Source organism: Pteropus medius, unplaced genomic scaffold (genome assembly GCF_902729225.1).
Source record: "Pteropus medius unplaced genomic scaffold, Ma_sr-lr_union100, whole genome shotgun sequence".
NCBI classification, from domain to species: domain Eukaryota; kingdom Metazoa; phylum Chordata; class Mammalia; order Chiroptera; family Pteropodidae; genus Pteropus; species Pteropus medius.
Genome location: NW_024344240.1, coordinates 24,202,800 through 24,223,991, shown reverse-complemented (window position 1 = coordinate 24,223,991; position 21,192 = coordinate 24,202,800). Strand labels below are relative to the sequence as shown.

The following is a 21,192-nucleotide window of genomic DNA, read 5'->3' as shown; positions in this document are numbered from 1 at the left end:
CTGTCCTATACCGCAAATATAAAATGGCATTTGATAAAAACTGAAATGCAGGAGCCTCACTTGAGACATCTTCCTTCCTCCCCTTTCTCTAAACGTTCTGCCTTTCCTGCTTCCTCTTCTGTGCCAGAAGTAGACTAATAATTATTTCTAGTAGCATTTTTCCCTCTCTTCAGATCCTGGCACTCCTTTCTTGCCTTCCGCCATACTCCTCCTTTCTCAGCACTGCCCCTCCATGCCGAAATCTCCCTGAGGTTCTGCTCACTGAATCTCATTTGAAGGGAGGTCACTGACATCGAGTGGGCTTTTCATGGATAAAGGGCTAACAGGGAAGTAACCACTAGAGGGTGACATAATTACACACAAACACATTCCTTTGGGACCATACAAGGCTGGAGGCTGCCAGGCATCCAGCTGTGGGCCTGGAGGCATAAAATGGATTAGCAGCATAGGTACCCACAGTATGCACACTCACAGGCTCTGGCTGCTGTGCGTACTCTCTTGTCCTCCCTCTCTCGTCATACATAGGTGTGCGCGCACACTCGCTCACACACACACACACACACACACACGGACCTATACTGGCTAGCAAATTAACCAGGTCCCTTTAAGTGTTTCATGAGAAAGCCACACCTCATCATGGCCCAATACTGCTCATAGTACAGTCAATCTTATTCACTCCTTTCAGGGGGTTTGTTTATTTTGCAGTTTTTAAAAGAAGGTTTATCTTACTTTTTTATTTTTATTTTTTATTCTATTTTTAATTTGTTTATTCAATTACAGTTGACATTCCATATTATGTTATTTTCAGGTGTACAACACAGTAATTAGACATTTGTATAACTTATGAAGTGATCTCCCCATAAGTCTAGTACCCATCTGACACCATACATAGTTATATTGACTATGTTCTTCATGCTGTACTTTATTATATCCCTGTGACTATTTTGTAACTATGAATTTGTACTTCTTAATCCCTTCAACTATTTCACCCATCTCTGCATCTCCCTCCCTTCTGGCAACCATCAGTGTGCTCTCTGTATCTATGAGTTTGTTTCTGTTTGGTTTGTTCATTTATTCTGGTTTTTATGTAAGTGAGATCATATGGTATTTGTGGTATTTGTCTTTCTGTGTCTGACTTATTTCACTCAACATAATACCTTCTGAGTCCATCCGTGTTGTCACAAATGGAAAGATTTCACTCTTTTTTATGGCCGAGTAATATTCCATTGTATATATGTATCACTTCTTGTTTATCCACTTGTCTGTTGATGGGCACTTAGGTGGCTTCTGTATCTTGATTATTGTAAATAATGCTGCAATGAACATAGGGATGCATATATCTTTTTGAATTAGTGTTTTGGATTTCTTTGGATAAATACCCAGAAGTGGGGTTGCTGGATCATATGGTAGTTCTATTTTTTGATTTTTGAGGAATCTCCACACCGTTTTCCATAGGGAAAACCAATTTGCAATTCCACCAACAATGCACAAAGGTTCCCTTTTCTACACATCCTTGCCAACACTTGTTTGTTGATTTATTGATAGCCATTTTGACAGGTGTGAGGTGATATCTCATTGTGGTTTTAATTTGCATTTCTCTGGTGATTCGTGACATTGAACACCTTTTCATATGTTGACTGGCCATCTGTATGTCCTCTGAAGAAATGTCTGTTCAAGTCCTCTGCCCATTTTTTAATCGAATTGTTTGTTTTTTTGACATTAAGTTGTATGAGTTATTTATACATTTTGGATATTAACCCTTTATCAGGTGTTTCACTGGAGAGTATCTTCTCTCATTCAGTAGGTTGTCTTTTCATTGTGTTGATAGTTTCCTTTGTTGTGCAAAACCATTTTAGTTTGATTTAGTCCCATTTATTTTTTCTTTTGTTTCCCTTGCCTGAGGAGACATATCCAAAGAAGAATGATATCAGAAAGTTTACTGCCTATGTTTTTTCCTAGAAAATTCATAGTTTCAGGTCTTATATTTAAGTCTTTAATCCATTTTGAGTTTATTCTTGCATATGGTATAAGAAAGTGATCTAGTTTCATTTTTTTCATGTATCTGTTCAGTTTTCCTAACATCATGTATAGAAGAACTGCCTTTACCCTGTTGCATATTCTTACCTCCTGTATCTTGCCATTTTACTAAATTCATTGATCAGTTCTAGTAGTTTTTGGTGGAATCTTTAAGGTTCTCTAGATATAGTATCATGTCATCTGCAAATAATGATGGTTTTACTTTTTCCTTTCTAATTTGGATGCCTTTTATTTCTTTTTCTTATCTGACTGCTGTGGCTAGGACTTCCAATACAATGCTGAATACACATGGTGAAAGTGGGCATCCTTGTGTTGTTTCTGATCTTAGGGAAAATAATTTTAAGTTTTCATTGTTGAGAATGTTGTTGGTTGTGGGTTTGTCATATATGGCTTTTATGATGTTGAGGTACGTTCCCTCTATTCCCACTTTGCTGAGAGTTTTTATCATAAATGGATGCTGGATTGTGTCAAATGCTTTTTCTGCATCATTGATGTGATCATATAATTTTTATCCCTCATTTTGTTTTGTGGTGTATCACATTAATTGATTTTCAGATATTGAACCAATCTTGCATCCCAGGAATAAATCCAACTTGATCATTAGTGTATGATCTATTTAACATATTGCTGAATTTGGTTTGCTCATATGTTGTTGAGGATTTTTGCATTTATGTTGATCGAGGACATTGACATATAATTTTCTTTTTTTGTAACGTCTTTGTCTGGTTTTGGAATCAGGATAATGATGGCCTCATAAAATAAGCTTGGGAGGCTTCCCTCCTCTTCAATTTTCACAACAGTTTGAGAAGGACAGGTATTAGCTCTTCTTTGAATATTTGGCAAAATTCACCCGTGAAGTCATCTGGTCAATGACTTTTGTTTGTCGGGAGTTACCGATTCAATTTTGTTAGTAATTATTGATCTGTTCAGATTTTCTATCTCTTCTTGACTCAGTCTTGGATGATTGTATGTTTCTAGGAATTTATCCATTTCTTCCAGGTTGTCCAATTTGTTGGCATACAGTTGTTCATAGCATTTTCTTACAATCTTTTGTGTTTCTGTGGTGTCGGCTGTCACTTCTCCTATTTCTAATTTTATTTATTTGGGTCCTCTCTCTTTTTTTCTTCTTTAGTCTGGTTAAAGGTTTATCGATTTTGTTTGTCTTTTTAAAGAAACAGCTCTTGGTTTTATTGATCTTTTGTATTGTTTTTTAAGACTATTTATTTCCACTCTGATCTTTATAATTTTCTTCCTCCCACTCACTTTGTTCTTTTTCTACTTCCTTTATGGGTAAGGTTAGATTGTTGATTTGAGATTTCTCATTTCTTAAGGTAGGCCTGTATTGCTATGAATTTCCCTCTTAGAACTCCTCTGCTGTGTTTCACAGATTTTGGATCGTTCTGTTTTCATTTTAATTTTTCTCAAGTTATCTTTGATTTCTTCTTTGATCTCATTGTTAACTCACTCATTGTTTAGTAGCATGTTATTTTGCCTCCATGTACCTGTGTTTTTCAGTTTTCTTCTTGTAATTGATTTCTAGTTTTACACCATTCTGATTAAAGATGTTTGCTATTATTTCAATCTTCTTAAATTAATTAAAACTTGATTTGTGACCTAACATGTCATCTATCCTGGAAAATGTCCCATGTGTGTCTGAAAGAATGTATATTCTGCTGCTTTGAGACAAAATGTTCTAAAAATGTGAATTAAATCCATCTGGTCTAATGTGTATTTAAGGCCACTGTTTCCTTGCTGATTCTGACTGGATGACCTATCAATCGATGTCAATGGGGGGTGTTAAAGTCCCTTACCATATTTGTATTACTGTAGATCTCTCCTTTTATGTCTGTTAATACTCACTTTACATGTTTAGGTAAATGCTTACAAGGGTTATATCCTCTTATTGGACTGATCTGTTTATCATTATGTAATGTCCTTCTTTGTCTCTTATTATAGCATTTGTCAGATGTAAGTATTGCTACCCCATCTTTTCTTTTCATTTCCATTTCCATGAAATATCTTTTTCCATCCCTTTACTTTCAGTCCATGTGTGGCTTTCGATCTGAAATGGGTCTCATGTTGATAGTGTATGTAAGAGTCTTATTTTCTTACCCATTCAACCACTCTGTGTCTTTTGATCGGAGCATTTAATCTATTTACATTTAAAGCAATTATTGATAGGTATGTGATTGTATTTAACCTTTGGCATTTTAATTATGATGGTCTTGGTGAGGACCACATTGGGTTCATCTTGTTTGGGACTCTGTGCTTCTTGGGGTTGTACGTCTATTTCCTTTACCAAGTTAGGGAAATTTTCAGTCATTTCTTCAAATAGGTTTTCAATTCCTTGCTCTCTTCTTATGGTACCCCTATGATGCGAATGTTGTTAAACTGATATTGTCCCAAAGGTCACTTAAATGATTCTCAATTATTTTAAAATTCTTTTTCTTTTTGCTGTTCTGACTGGGTGTTTTCTGCTACCTTATCTTCCAAATTACTGATTCAATCCTCTGCTTCATCTAATCTGCTGTTGATTCCATGTAATGTATTCTACATTTTAGTTACTGTATTCATTTCCGATTGTTTCTTTTTTTTATGGTTTCTATCTCTTTGTCTAAGTTCCCACTGAGTTAATCTATTCTAACCCTAAATTCATATAACCAGTTTTGGAATTCCGTATCTGGCAGATTGCTTGCCTCCATTTTGTTTAGTTCTTTTTCCAGTTTTGTCCTGTTCTTTCATTTGGGACATGTTTCTTTGTCTCTTCAACTTGGCTGCCCCCTGTGTTTGTTTCTATGTATTAGGTAGACCTGCTGTATCTCCCAGTCTTGGCAGAGTGGCCTTATATAGTAGGTGTCCTGTGGAGTCCAGTGGTGGTCTCCCTGGTCACTTGGACCGAGTGCTCCAAAGGTTTGCCCTTGTGTGGGTTGTGTGTGCCCTCCTGTTGTAGTTGAGCCTTAATTGATGTTGGTACATCAGTGGCTGGGACTGATTCTCAGGCTGACTGGCTGTGAAGACTGGCAGACTAGCTGTTGTTTGGGGATGCTGACTCCAGGGAGTGGGATTCGCTTTAGCAGTGCTCTGGTGCCTGCTGAGCCCAGCCTTTGGGTGTGTCATTGTGGAGCTGAGGGTGCTCTTGTATGGTCTGAAATCAGCCACAAGGTGTGTTGGTTTTGGGAACCTGTGAGGCCAAGATCAGCTGCTGCCTGTGCCCAGCCAGGGGCCACCTAGTAGGAACTACAAAGTGATCTGTGGTTGATAGCTGCCTGTGCTGGGCTTAGAGGCACCTGGGAGAGACTATGCTACCAACTGAGGCCAGTTGCCACTAATGTCAGACATAGGGCTGCTTAGCAAGAAGTACAGAGAACACCAAGGCCAGCCACTGCTTGTTTGGGGTTTGTTGACCTTTGAGAGATTTAGGAAAGTCTGCAGTGCAGGCTGAGGCCGGCAGCTTGTGTATAACAGCCACCAGCTTTGGCTGGTGTCCTAGCTGGGTGAGGGAGGGTCTCAAGGAGACTCCGATTTGGCAACTGGCTTGCACCTGCAGGCTGTGTGGAGGGAAAGCTCAACAAAGGAACAATGTCACCTGCCTGCACTTGTGTACAGGAGAGAACTGCCCTACAGCTCATTCCCTGAAACCAGACAATTCATTTCCTCCTCATGGAGCTTTCTGAGCTGCTGTCCCTTTCCTGGAGCTTAGAGTGAGTGTTTGTGAGTCTGAACTTGGGTCCTTTAACAGGATGCCTGGGTCTGCAGCATCCCTCTTTCTCAACCTGACCATTTCCCCACTGATTTTCACAGCCAGATGTTGTGGGAACACCTCTTCCTGACACTGATGCTCAGGGCTGGGGAGCCCCATGTGGGGCTGGGACCCTTTGTTCCTCGGGGTGGGAGGGACCTCCACAACCGACATATCCCTCCCAATTCTTAACCACTACACTTAGATGTGGGACCAGCCCATTTCAAGTCTTGTCCTCTTCTACTAATCTCCATGGAGTTATAGGAGTTCTGTTCAGCTAGTCTTTAGGTGGTTCTCAAGAGTGGTCGTTTTATAATTTAGTTGTAATTTGACGTGGTCATGGGAGGAGACAGCATTTACTTACTTCGCCACTTGACCTGAAGTCCTTTCATTCACCGTTAACCATTACTTTCATGGACCTCTCTTGATTTGGCATCATATAGAAACTGCATCCTGGCAAGGTAGGAACCTAAATTTATATTGTTAAGGCAGCAAAGCAAAATGGTTTAGAATGTGGTCTCTAGTTATAGACTATAGAGATCAGGTTCCAGTTCAGCTAGGTGTTTGGTCTTGAGTTCAAGTTACTTCTCTCTCTCTATGCCACAGTTGTCTCTTGTAAAATGGAGATAATAATGGAAACTTCTTCATAATGTGAAGATTAGATATTGTGATGAATAGATAAGTTCATATATTTGAAGACCTTAAAATAATGTCTAATACACAATAAATGCTCAATAAATATTAGCTATTTTCATTATGGTCGGGAACTGCACTAGGAGGTTACACACATTATCCCATTCAATCCTCACAAAACTCCCAAGATATGAAAATCACTAGTCCCATTTTACAGGCAAGAAAACCAAAGCTTTCCTTGGTTAAATAACTTATCCAAAGTCATGGAGCTAATAAGTGATAGAGTCAAGATTTTAACCCAGAATCTGTCTGGCTACAAAATCTAGGTTCTTTTCACTATATCACTGGGGAAAAAAATTCAGTCTTCATACCAGAGGAGCTTGTGACTGAAAAGAAAAAAGATGGGAGGAAAACAAGTTTCTTTTTTATATTACTTTTATTTTACTAAAAAGGGAGAGACTTTAAGTATAATTTAACAAAAGTTTTAAAACGGGAGAAATAAAATTAGGTAGTAGGTGGTTGTTCTACCGGTGCTTCTCAGCAGCCACTAGTGCCAGGCAGCAGCAGAGTAGCATCACTCTGGGAATGCAAATTCTCGGGCCCCACCCCAGACCTTCTGACTCAGAAGCCTTCAAAGTTATCCTGACGCATACTCAAGTTTGAGAACCACTGTTCTAATCAAAAGAAAAGTGTGAGAGTTGGTAGTGAAAACATAGGTCAAAGGAATGGGTGTTTGTCTGGCAGAGGAGGAGTTTGGGACTATTTCTCGGTGACTAAATGGAACATGCTACTCTTACTGACTAACAGGAGAAAATGAGGTGCAAAGAGGTAGACAGCTTGCTCTAAGTAAAAGATCATTTTATTACGCTCTTGCATTTTTGCTATATTTCCGCTCCTTTAACCTGCACATTTCTTAAAAACAGGAAATAACATTTAAAAAATGTTTAACTGTCAGCAGATGTATATCTTTGCAATTTGGGGGCACGCTGTGTGTTTTTTTTTCATGGTGCATTTATATAAAAAAAAATAAAAATAAAACCAGCATTTATTAGGTCCCTACTATGTGCCAGGTTCTACACTAGGCCCTTACTTCATTGTGGATTTTTTCATCCATAAATTCTCACAACAGCTCTGTAGACAAAAATTGCTTTGATTTTATAGATGAGGAAATTAAAACTCAAAGAATTTAAGTCACTTTGCCATAGGTCATGCAACCATAATGGGAGATGATCTAGGATTCCAATGCACAACTTCAGACTCCAAGTCTGATGTAAATTTAGCTCACAATGATGCCTTGGAGACAGTGGTGCGCTAAGGAGCCCTCATGTCACAAGCACTCAAGAGAGACAGGCATGGAAGCCACCCTCACACCTGGGCCTTCCCAGGGACCAGGCGAAGTCCTGAATGGCCCCGCTTCTCCACCCCTGCCTGGATGTGTAACACCAAGCTCTATTGTCAGAAACGGGTAAACTGGGCAATGAGAAAGACAATTTTTTTTTAAATGTCTTTTAAAGGCAATATTGGTTGTAAAAATAATAGCAAAGTCCAAACCATGAACTAAAAATTTCTCACTTCGGATACTGAATTTTAATTCCAGATTGGAAAGAGTTAAGAGTTAAAGATTCCTCATTCTTGTGGGGAAAAAAGGCAAGCCAAGAATTCTTTGAAAAGGTGGTTTTTTCAAATTAATCTGATGCCTCAATATGGAAGACCCATATCAGTGTCTTCCACTGTATGGTTGCTACAACAGCATTCTTAATTTTTTCTAAGCAAGACAGGAGAAACTTTAGCTTGTTCTCTAAATAAGTTTCAGCGCTATGGGATGCCCTTTCTCCCATCAACACCTATTCAAATTCTAGGCTTCCCTGTGGTGATCCTCTAAACAGAAACATTTTATTTCTATCACTCTGGAGGCACTATAACACTAACAAACAGGTCACTATCAGCAGGTGTTTTCTAGTTTATTGCAGACTCCTAATTCCTTAAAGGCAGAAACGGCATCTGCAACATCTTGTCTACTTCACAACACAGAGCAGTACACAAAAATTGTATTAATATTTCCCAAATGACTGAATGATTGAAAACCCGCCTTCTAACATGTTCTGTGCTGCTGAACCACTACATTTACAACATAGCTTATTTTTTTAGGGTTGTCATAGCTACCTGTTTTGTAACAAGTACCTAAGGTGCTTGTTAATATTAACAAATAATAGCTGATATTTGAGATTATTCTATTATATCAAAGTATTCTAATCCCTTGGTTGAGTGCCTAAAAATATGAAAAAAAAAAATTAAAGTTAACACTCAAAAGTTGCAAATGACAAGTTTCCCCACTTCCAGAGTAAAAGGGAGAAGTGACCACTCATCTGGGCGGGATTATTAACAGCACTTCTTTTCAGTCTCATGAGTTTTCCCAGTTTGGACAACAAGGTATACAGTCACCCTGAGAGGGTTTTAGCTACTCAGATCTCAAGCCCTTACTTTTATTGTTGTGGAAAAATCCCATGTTTACAGGATATAGTAAACTAAAAATTTGGGAAGAGAAAACAAATATTTGAGGGTGTTCCTGGCAATGTGTTGATGTGAGAACATTTTTCACTCATTTTTCCCTTTTATTTACATATTTATTTCAAAATGTTTGTTGTTCAAATCTTGTCATTTTTAATTGGGGTAAAATACATACAACATAAAAGTTAGCATCTTAACCATTGTTAAGGGTACGATTCAGTAGTGTTAAGTATATTTACATTGTGCAACAAATCTCCAGAACTTTCTCATTTTGCAAAACTGAAACTCTACCCAATAAACAACAACTCCCATTTCCCTCTTTCCCCAACCCCTGTGAGGCTACCATTCCACTTTCTGTTTCTATGGCTTTGACTACTCTAGGCATCTCATATTCTCATATAAGTGGAATCATACAGTATTTGTCTTTTTGTGACAGGCTTATTTCACTTAGCATAATGCCCTCAAGGTTCATTCATGCTATAGCATGTGACAGGAGTTTCTTCCTTTCTAAGTTTGAATAATAACTATTGTATATATACGCCACATTTTCTTTATCCACTCAGCCATCCATGGACATCTGAGTTGTTATCACCTTTTGGCCATTGTGAATAATGCTTTTATGAACATGATGTGTACAAATATCTCTTCGAGATTCTGCTTTCATTTCTTTTGGATATATACCCAGAAGTGGGACTGCTAAATCATATGGTAATTCTATTTTTAACTTTTTGAGGAACTGTCATGTCATACTGTTTTTCACAGTGGCTGTACCATTTTACATTCCCACTAACAGTGCACCAAGGTTTCAATTTCTCTACATCCTCACCAATACTTGTTATTTTTTTGTTTTATTGACAGTAGCCATTCTAATGGGTGTGAGATAATTTCTTATCATGGTTTTGATTTGCATTTCCCTAACAATTACTGATGTTAAGTATCTTCAGTTGCTCGTTGGATTTTTCTATATGTTCTTTGGAGAAATGTCTATTCAAGTCCTATGCCCATTTAAATCAGTTTACTTGGGGCTTAAGCATTCTATTTGCAGTCAGGGAATCGAGTCCTTGCCTTCTCTTATTTTTAATATTCTCTAACCTCGAGGCCCCAAGATATTCTCCTGTTTAGAAGTATTAAGGATACAGAAAATTTTGCTCTCAAGAAATCTTGAAGTTGGAACATAGTTGGAAAGGCACCATTTTATAAACCTCAGATATCCATTGCTATTGGCTGTTCAGAACTCTTGGAGAAGTTGTGCTATGTATGGTCTTCCATAAAGATATTATTGTTATTATTGTTCTCATTCATTTCAGTTCAACAACATTTACAGAGTGCCTACTATATAGTAGGCATTGCACCATGGATACATTAGAGTTAATACAAAACAAACACAAAAATTTTTAACTCCTTTTATCCAACACCCACCAGCTAGACTCTGGGTCACTATTAAACAGCTGACTCTTAAACAGCATGGGGTTAAGGGAGCTGACTTCCACACAGTGAAAAATCTGCACATAATTTTTGACTCTCCCCAGACTTAATTATAGTCCCTTGGTATCCGCAAGAAGGGATTGGTTCCAGGACCCCAGTGGATACCAAAATTGACAGATGCTCAAGTCCCTTATAGAAAATGCTGTAGAGTAATGCATACAGTCAGCCCTCCCCATCACAGATTCCCAACCGCAGATCAAAAATACTGTTTTTGATCCATGGTTGGTTGAATCCTCAGATGCAAAACCTGGAGATTCAGGGGGCCAAATGTACATTTATTGAAAAAAATCCAAGTATAAGTGGACCCATGCAGTTCAAACCTGTGTTGTTCAAAGGTCAACTGCATACATTTTTGAATGAGGAGTATAAAATTCTCTTCTGATCTCTTCTGCCAGATGGTCCCTCTGTGAATGAGGAAGTATACATCCTTAAGTAAGCCTGATCTTTGGGTTGGGCCTCTCAATTTTCCTGGGTCCCACCCCACCCCGCCCCTGTGAAAAACACACCCTATCTTAAAATCTAGTTTCTTTAAAATTCTTGATAAAGCTTTGGAAAGACTTCCTACACATAACTATCATTTCTGCTTCTAAAAAGTTCATAGCTCGTTCAGAAAAAAGAAATTCTGGTTGCAACTTTTTGAATCATATACAAAAATCTCAATCTGTCCTTAAAATATGCACAGCTATCCACAGGATTTTCTACATTGGTGTACCTCTTTTCCAGACAAGCGTCTCTGGTCTGTAATATCCTTCATCTATTTTTATGTCCCAAATCTGAACCTACACCAAAACCCTACAAGAAGCCACTGCACATGAAAATATTCTTAATCTCTGGCCTGCATTAGAAACAATGCATACTCCCAGGATTGAAGAAGTAACCCAGGTGAAACAGACCCAGAATGGGGAGTCATTTCCTCAATGCCATAAAGTCACCAGGTCTCCAGACAACAGAGGGCTTGTTCGATGCCACCCATCTCTTTTCTCACTAATGTTCATTTTCTTAGATGCTTCTTGATCTTTATTTTCCTATTTATTGAACATGAAAATAATCAAATTGCTGAAAATCCTTGCAATATCTGTTTGAATGTATTAAATAACAAGTTCTATATTGCGAAAACTCTGAAGTTCAATCCAAGGACAAATTTTGCCAGTTCTAGGACCAGGAGGCCAAATTCTAGAGAAAATGCTTCTAGGTACCTCTCAATGACTCTTTAGACATGAGAACAATAGCCTGTCTAGAGGAGAAACCACTAAGCTCCTCTTTAGGTCCCCTCCCGTCTAGAAATCCCTCCTCCCCCTTCCCTTGTGTGGTCTAGCACTTTGTTTTGCCTTAAGTAGGATTAAGGTGTTTTGGATTAAGACCTTGACATAAACACAAACACATCTACATCCAAGCAACAACAAAAAAGGTGACTCTCATGTAGAGTTCAAGGTAAAACTTTAGGCAGAGAAATTGAGACACTGATAAGCCCTTCTGCATTTCTTGATTTAGGAACAGGAGAGGTGAATGGGGGCTCTAAAATTTATTATGCCTATTAGTGAAACTGTATGTACTTGTTCTAGTATAGGACTCTTCCGCAAAAGAGAAGTGGCCAAGTTAACAATCTTAAATGCTGAATATGTTCATGTCCTCAAAGAAACCATTTTTCTTCTTGATAGCTAAATGAATTTGTCTTGTATCTTGTTGTGTGGATCCATAAATTCACTAAAAATATACAGGATCATTTTCTCTGATTCAAAAATCTTGCTTTGAGAATGGTTAACAGGAATCTCTGAAATCCTTTCCTCTGTGGGCATTTAAGACCCAGGAGCCACATTCTAGAATACAGCATTGTCCTGGTTCCATAAAACACAAGTCTATAAACAAACAGACATTTGCTGGAGCACCTTAAACCAAGTCCAATAGTCATTCTAGTTTATAAAAAAGTAAATCTGTATTAGTGCCTACAAATATATTGACTATCAACATAATTAGGCCATACAGTGTATATACAGTCTTAGAGGCTGCTGAAAAAGAAAAAGATCATGAAACAAGGCTACAAGAAGGCTGCTGCCTTCTAAGTGAAAAGCAGGCTGAGGAGGTGCCTGGGCATCTGCAGCGCTCTGACAGTTCACAGTTCGGCAGCCAAGTGCGAAAGTGAAGAGAAGTTTTGATGTATAAAGTACTGAGGGAAACATACAGCGGTGTCTGGAAACACCCAGAACATGCTAGAAGGAAGTAGTAGTGAAAAATCTAGAATGAGGACTGGAGAGGGTCAGTGTTAAGCTAAGGTATGAATGCAAACAGCTGTTTCTTCATAATTTAGGGCAAAGAATGGAGAGAGAAGAATCGTAGGAAACAAATCCCATAATGGAGAGAAATGAGGGTGTGATAACAGATACGTGTTAAGGGGCATTAGGGACAGTTGGGAAAAAAAAAAAAAAAGACAGGAGTGATGATTATTGAGTACTACTGGGAGGAGGGTCTTGCAAGAATAATAAAAGGAGAAGGCTGTGAAGGGTCAGGAATCGTCGGGGTAAACTATGGGAAAAGACTGTGCAGACGTCAGCAGCAAAGAAAAAGAGGAGCAGGGTTGGGGCGTGGCCCAGAAAGGGAATGGCTCAACAGCCGGCTACAGGGTGAAAAGGAGAAGGGTGGGGAGGAGCTTGGCTGACAGCAGCTTTCAAACAGCGCCTACAGGGTTAAAAATCAGGGGCGGGGAGAAGAGGCAGAACTCGGTTTCTAGGGTAACGGCTCCGACAGTTCCGGCAGCGCAGGCCCGTACCATTGCGCGGCGCGCGCGGGGGGAGCGCGAGGGGAGGAGGGCCGCGCGAAGGAGCAGTCGAGCTGAGGGGTACGTCCCGGACGCTACCAACCGCGCGGGCCGCCTGCTCGCCCCCGGGTCGGCGCCGAGCCGCGCTCCGGCCGCTCGGCCGCCGCGTCCTCCGTGCTGGGCCGGCAGCTCCCAGCTGCCCGCGGACGGCAGTGGGGAGGGAACGTGCGCCCGGTGGCCCAGAGTGGCCTCCTGGTCCCCCCGCCTGGGCGGCGGAGTGCGGGCGGCCCGGGCTGGGAGGTTTGAAAAGCGGGCGAGAGACAAAGGCAGCAGGAAGCCTCCTCGGCGCCCGGAGCCCGTGCGCGCAGCCCTCGGGGCCCCTCGCGGCCCGCCGGCCAACAACGGCGGCGGCGGCGGCAGTGGCAGTGGCAGTGGCAGTGGCAGGAGGCGGAGGATGCGGCAGGGGGCGTGGGAGCGGCGGCGGCGCGGGCGGAGCAGCGCGGCCCGAGCGCGGCGTGGTTAGACCCCAGGCGGCGGCGCGGTGGCGGCGGCCCGGCAGGCTGGGGAGTGAGTGAGGGGCGCTTTCCCCGCCCGGGATGTGAGGACCGAGCGGAGCCCGGGGCGGGGGGAGGGAAGGGAAGGGAGGCGAAGCCGGCAGGAAGGAAGGAAGGACGGACGGACCAGGAGGAGGAGCGGCAGCAGCGGCCGGAGCCGGAAGGCGGGGAGGGGCCGTCCGTTGGGCCCGAGGCGGCGGCGGCCAGGGCGAACTGCTCTTGTCGCCTCCTCCCCCCGGCGCCGCGGAGGGGGGAGGAGGAAGATGGAGACCCACATCTCGTGCTTGTTCCCCGAGCTGCTGGCCATGATCTTCGGCTACCTGGACGTCCGGGACAAGGGGCGCGCGGCGCAGGTGTGCACAGCCTGGCGGGACGCCGCCTACCACAAGTCGGTGTGGCGGGGGGTGGAGGCCAAGCTGCACCTGCGCCGGGCCAACCCGTCGCTGTTCCCCAGCCTGCAGGCCCGGGGCATCCGCCGGGTGCAGATCCTGAGCCTCCGCCGCAGCCTCAGCTACGTGATCCAGGGCATGGCCAACATCGAGAGCCTCAACCTGAGCGGCTGCTACAACCTCACGGACAACGGGCTGGGCCACGCGTTTGTGCAGGAGATCAGTTCCCTGCGCGCCCTCAACCTGAGCCTCTGCAAGCAGATCACCGACAGCAGCCTGGGCCGCATAGCCCAGTACCTTAAAGGCCTGGAGGTTCTAGAGCTGGGGGGCTGCAGCAACATCACCAACACCGGCCTCCTGCTCATCGCCTGGGGCCTGCAGCGCCTCAAGAGCCTTAATCTCCGCAGCTGCCGCCATCTCTCGGATGTGGGCATTGGACACCTGGCCGGCATGACGCGCAGCGCGGCAGAGGGCTGCCTGGGCCTGGAGCAGCTCACGCTGCAGGACTGCCAGAAGCTCACCGATCTTTCTCTAAAGCACATCTCCCGGGGGCTGACGGGCCTGAGGCTCCTCAACCTCAGCTTCTGCGGAGGCATCTCGGACGCGGGTCTCCTGCACCTGTCGCACATGGGCAGCCTCCGCAGCCTTAACCTGCGCTCCTGTGACAACATCAGTGATACGGGCATCATGCATCTGGCCATGGGCAGCCTGCGCCTCTCGGGGCTGGATGTGTCGTTCTGTGACAAAGTGGGGGACCAGAGTCTGGCTTACATAGCGCAGGGGCTGGATGGCCTCAAGTCTCTTTCCCTCTGCTCCTGCCACATCAGCGATGATGGCATCAACCGCATGGTGCGGCAGATGCACGGGCTGCGCACGCTCAACATCGGACAGTGTGTGCGAATCACGGACAAGGGCCTGGAGCTGATTGCTGAGCACCTGAGCCAGCTCACTGGCATAGACCTGTACGGCTGTACGCGAATCACCAAGCGCGGCCTGGAGCGCATCACGCAGCTGCCCTGCCTCAAGGTACTCAACTTGGGACTCTGGCAGATGACGGACAGTGAGAAGGTCAGGTGAGGGCGGCAGCACCAACTCCCCTTGTCCCGCCCTGTTTCTCCTCCTGTCATCTCCCCCCTCCCACCTCCACACGCACACTTATACATAGATCCTTGCAGTGGATGAGATGGAGGCAGTGATACGAAGCTTCAGGCTCATTTTTCTCCTCCTTCCTCCAGCACCCCCTGCCCACTACTCGTCCATTCATTGCATCTGGGGTTCTTCTGCTACTTACTGCCCCCCCCCTCTTCTTTTTCCCTGAGAATGGAGAGAAGACTCAGCTATTTAACCCATCCATTCCTCTGCTGGAGGATGGAGGGCTGATTGAGCTACTGTATCCCCACTGCGTTGCTTTCGAAAATGGGGGTGGGGGTGGGAAGAACTAGTCCTTTCGACCCTGGGGAGTTGAGGAAAATGTCTGCCTTCACTTAAGCTTTCATTGGAATACTGTGATCTGGTTTTTATTTTGAAATGTATGAAAGCAAACCCAACTACAACGGCCTTTTCACCCTTCCTCCACTTAATAACTAATCCCAGTCTCTTCTCATCACTTCTCTTTTTACAGTACTCTGATATCCACGCTCATTTCATTTTTATCCTTTTTTTTTATCATGGTCCTTTTTTTCTGCTGAATATATTCTATATATTATATATATATAAATTTTATATATATATAAGTATATATATATGTCTGGCTACCTCGTTTTAGTTTACTTTTTTCTCTGAAGCCCTGGAATTCAACAAGAGAGATATTTTGAGACTAAAACATTTTTGTGCCTAGACTGGAAAGATACCCATTGGGTTTGTACGTCTTTTCTTGTTTGGTTTCTTCCCAAACCCCATCCATCCAGTATGTCCCACTTCCACATTCTGGCTATAATTTTCTTTTTCTACTCGTCCATTGAGATTTGAGGGCCCAACGATGTTCCTAAATCTTAATTTATAGCACAAATGTGTGGGAGAAATGAGAGTTGAACTGGTTTTTGTTTGAGATGCAGATTGTCTTGCAAATGATTATTATATATGCAAATTATGCCCTACCCTCACCCTCTTCCAAGTTTCCCCACAAAAAGGTCACACAGTGAGGCTTCCTGTTGGAAGCAGAAGAGCAGAGTTGGCCTACAGAGCCCCTGGGGCTGTAATGTGAAGGGAAGGAGACTGAAATTCATGTCTTTATCTCTGTTCTGTTAATAAAATGGGAGTTTGTGGGTTTTAAAAAATTCTGTTTCTAAATGGAGGAGTAGATGACTTTATTTTGGTGGGGGTTGGGACTTGTGGCTTTAAAAAAAAATCGCTTTTGAGTAGGATGTATATTTTTGTTGGATTTTTTGTTTATTTTTTTAGAATCCTCCACAGCAACATGCGAGACCATGGAGTTAAAGAAACCCAGAGACCTTTATCAATTAATTGTACTGTTTGTGAATTTGTATAAATAATAACAAAGATCCTCTTAAAACGTTTATATTCTTACAGTAAAAGGTTAAACTGATATTTATATAATAAAAGAGGAAATATGAAGTATGTTTTTGAGAAAAAAAAAAACTTGTATCTGTGAATTATTTTGAAGGCAGTGTGTGTTTGGGTACATGCCAAAGTCAGAGGTGCTGTTTGTGTGCTTTCAAGTAAAAGGAAATAAGGCATAGACTTCAGTGCGTCCTATATGCTACGAGTAAGCCCACGGTTAAAAATTTACTCTGTATAAGGTTTACTTGTGACATCTAAATGTTTTGTTTCTAGAAATGTGATTAGATTGAAGAGTTATATAATTTTGGTTTTCAACTGTCAACAACATTGAAATTTAAAGAAACTGAACAAAATGAAACTTTTTTGAAAACCAGATTTGTAAGAGTCACAATTTCCCCAGGGTGGCATATTTTTCTTTGGGTGGAAATGACATCTAGGGGTAATGTTCAAAAAATGGGTCGTGAGATGTGGAAGTGGGGAAGAAAGACGGGTTTCTTTACACTTTGAGTGGGTGTGGGAGGATGTGAAATGGTGAAGGGTGAAGGGAACTGAAGCCATTGTTCAGAAAAGTTAAAAGAGCGCTATCTTTGCTTCCTTGCCTGCTTGCTCAGTCATGCATGGTGAATCTCAGTGTGAGTGAGGGTCCTAGTGGATAGGAGGAGGGCAGTTCAGCCCCTCTTTTTAACATTCTCCTCCCGGCCTGGCTGTATTTAAGCACTTTCCTGGGGGGCGGGGAGGTTGGCCAGGAGTTCTTGCCGGTTTGCATTTTAAGCACTTCCAAAGCTGAGGGTGAGCGTTCTTAGACTGAATTTGGGGCACATAAATGAATACCAACATTTCTAGTAAAGCATTCCCTTTGGTAGACAAAAACTAAATAGTCTGACACCCTGTGGTTGGGCTGTGGAAATGGAAGAGTATTTCCAAATGCTCAAACAGTGGAGGTAATTCATATTCCTGGTTTTACAGACGTCTTTCCTAGTTGTTTCTGCCTTTTTTTTTTTTTTTTAAGAAAAATACTGATCCCAGCAAGAGCTGATAAGAGTAGTATAAAACTTTCCTGGATCAGCACCTCTTTCCAGGAAGAGAGCTAGAACCCAGGTTTCTCTTGGGATAAGATTGTTTTGTAAAATTTCCAAGCTTTCTGCTTGAGCATATCACAAAAGCTGCATTGTTCCTTTTTGGAGAGCCATCATAATTGGGTCTAATTGAGCCTGACACTAGATCCATCTTCCTTTTCTTTGGGGAAGATGTAGATCTGTTTCTTCCCTCTTAGGTTACTGTGGGGCGGGGGCGGGGGTGGAGTAGGAACTTTGAATTAGGGTCTGCTTTCTCATTTAGCATTTGACACTACAGTGCATGAGGGTTACACAAGCTATAAGTTCTTGGACTGTTTTTCTTCTTCCAAGAGACTGCATGGCTGTACAGATTCAGTCAATAAAAATTTGAGCACTTCCTAAGTCTCAGGCTCTGTGCTCACATTCTTCATTTTAATATGCTGAATAATCCTACCAATTAACCAGAAGGGTTATTTGGTTTTCTATTTTGTCTGGTTTTTACTTTAAAGGTTAAATATAGGCTTGGCTAAAGCTTGCTAAATTAATGTTTGAAAGTTAAGATCATGGGCCTAGTGTCCTCATCCTGAACTGAGCATACTTAATAATATACTTGGAACATCTCTGGAAAAGATGAATAAACTACTTATTTTCATCAGTCAAGGTTAACTTCTTATCTCTAAACCTTTTGGGGTAGAAAGAAAAGAATATGAGTTGAGAACCTCATATGGTGTGCTTTGCATGGTACTTGTTAATTTCCATTTTAGTCCTCAAAGCAACCTGTTGAAACAGGTATCCTGTTTTTCAGATATACTCCTCTCCTTAAAGTCACCCCGCTACCTGTTGAAGAGAGCTAGAACTCAAACCAGGTCCAACTCCCTTTTGCTCTGTGAGAAGGTTCAGTTATTGGTCATCCTTGGTTTCCAGTAAGGCGACCTCACAGGAGTGAGTGGTAGCTTTTTGAACACAGTGTGGACAAGCTCATGCCGCAGGACACTACTTTAAAGTGAATAGGATCTCCACCATATCTACAAGAATGGAAAGAAATGCTTTTAAAGAATAGAGGCACTAAAGAAAATGAGTTGACACATACTTTGTGGGTGGTACAAAAGTTAAAATTCACTTAAGGGTAATTTTTAGAATAACAGAAGAAAACCTGATTCCGGTATTTGCTGAAACTTCAGGACTGAAAAATCAAAATAAGAACTTTGTAAATTTATCATCCAGAAGTAATAAACCTCAAGAGAAACTCTGGGTAGGAGTTAAGAAAGGGATCCACATACCTTTCTTTTCTAAGTCTCATCAGGCAGTAGCCCTGTAAGGTCTGTACTGAAAAGACTATCTATAAATGTAATTGGGGTTCAGACAGTTTCTGCAGCTCCCTAAGGACCACAGTAGGCCTCTAGCTAAGAGCGCTGGGCTGTTGTGTAATTCTCCCTGCTGAATTCTTGTCTTAAGGCTGAGGAGGGCCCTCTCAATTTGATTCCACATTTGGCAATAGCGACAAGGATGCTTGCCTGAGTATAGTACCTCCTTAAATAGTTAAGGAAACGCAAACTGATCATATTCTTTCGTGATTCAAGATCAACAAGGATCTGAAAAAGCAAATGTTCCTTTTATTGGAGTTTCTTTTTAAAAATTTTCTTTTCACTAAGGACATGATATGTAAATTAAAGCCTGGCCTATCCTCCCAAATTCTGCTGCTTTCTTGCAGTAGTTACTAGATAGATGCTAGTCTTGGGGTAAAAGTTAAACCTTTCACTTTGGGCTTAGAGAATTTGAACTCACGTTTCCACAGGGGAAAAGGTAGTGGCCCCCAGGGACCATGTTTACAAAGAATAAGAGCCCCCTGAGTCACACATTTGTAAAACAAAATCGAGACCTCACGTCTGGGTGAAAGGGAAGGCCCCAAGGTCTCTGCTCTCAGCTGCTCTGCTGTAGAAAGGGGCTGTAGTAAGTCACCTAGTGGTCGTCCTCTCTGTCGTCTTTCTCTTCCCTGAGTCAGACATCACAATCACACCCTTTTAAAAGTTAATTCTATTCCTTTAGTAGAGGGCAAGACCTAAATTTTATGTCACTGTGAACCCCTGCAGAGTCGGGTGAGGCTTTTTGATGAGATGATGCACATCTTTTTCTTCTTCCAAGAGACTGCATGGCTGTACAGATTCAGTCAATAAAAATCCTGTAAAGTACAGGATTAGAAATTGGAGAGCTGCATTCAAACCTAAGCGTATGCTTAGGCCACATATTTATCTCATTTTTGCCAATGGACTCATTTACATATTAGGTAACAAGTTAAAGTTTTTGAAAAGTGAATATTGTCAAACAGGAGACATTCATTCTTCGGTCAGTGCCAACTATTAAAAATTCAGAACTTATCAAAGGTAAGTGCACAGCTGAAATAAAAGCATATGTACTCTAAGGTCTTGGATTAGTAAAGGGGTTATTTATAGATTGGTAAATTTTAATGTCCACAAATGATCAGTTTCAGTCTTCCTCTTTCCAGGAATTGCTCTGATTTTGCCTGGTGGAGTTGTCTATACCAACCCAGCACCTTTGGTACTATGTAAAGCCAAGTCTTCCAGTTAAGGTGCAAGAGAAAGTAAGCTTGAGATCTTGACTGCGCGGCACTAGAGTACGGTATGTTTAGCATCCCTCAAATAAAACAAAATAGAGGTGGAATTTCCCTGCCTGTTTGTTAGCCCGGAAATGTGTACATTTTTTCTTTAAAAAGACAAGTTTTTATTATCTCATTACTCTTCCACTCTAATTATCTGAAAGACAAATGTCACATATTCTTGTAAGTCTGCTTTTATTTCCTACAGTGGAAAGTAGCCTCAATTAAAAGAAGAGAAGAATGAGGTCTCTAGCAGCAGCAAAGAAACCCAGGTGAGACAGTGTTAGGGATGTGAATGTGGTCTGCTGGAAGAACTTAATCATAACACAGTGTTCAATTTCTCTGTCTCAAAGTTTTTGTTTTCCCAAGTCTGACAGATATTGTACATTTGATTTCATAAATGGGGAAAGAGGCTTGACAGGGGTGAAAATATACTGCCTAGGTGATATGAAGAGTCAGTATGAGAACTGAGGCTGCTCCAGACTTTAATGACCACATCAGAGAGTGGTCAACATGCAGGTTCCTCGAGACACTGCAAAGCACCACCCTGAGCCCTCTCTCTTCAGAAAGATGATAAACCAGAGTATATTTTCTTTGGGAGTTTAAAAAAAAAAAAAAAACCCAAATGCTGAAAGTTATTACTATTTAATAAGCAATAAATTAGGCAAACATGATATACAGGATTATTCAAGAAGCCAAAAAGCTATTGTTAAGTTGGTAAACAGGCTATAGGGTACCCAAGCAGCTAGTAGTGCCAAATCTGTCATCTGCTTGGAAACTCGAGCCAGTTTCCAAAACACTGCTTTGTCACAAATAGTCATATGAAGTATAAATGCTGGAAGTCTGTACTTGGACTAAAGTAGTCTCAAAGCTAAGAACTTACACACATTTAACATGTTTACAAAT

The 21,192-nt window shown here is 41.9% G+C and overlaps 2 protein-coding genes across 2 annotated transcripts in view; one reads left to right on the top strand and one right to left on the bottom strand.

Moving 5' to 3' along the window:
* Positions 1 to 21,192, bottom strand: part of WNT5B (Wnt family member 5B) — a 98,024-nt gene that overhangs the window by 32,296 nt on the left and 44,536 nt on the right. The gene's annotated exons all lie outside the window — the stretch shown is intronic.
* On the top strand, positions 13,683 to 16,671 carry FBXL14 (F-box and leucine rich repeat protein 14). The gene is given in 3 exon segments (XM_039869210.1): positions 13,683 to 15,170; positions 16,498 to 16,529; positions 16,532 to 16,671. Coding segments are annotated over 3 exon segments (1,260 nt in total). The 5' UTR covers positions 13,683 to 13,971; the 3' UTR covers positions 16,561 to 16,671.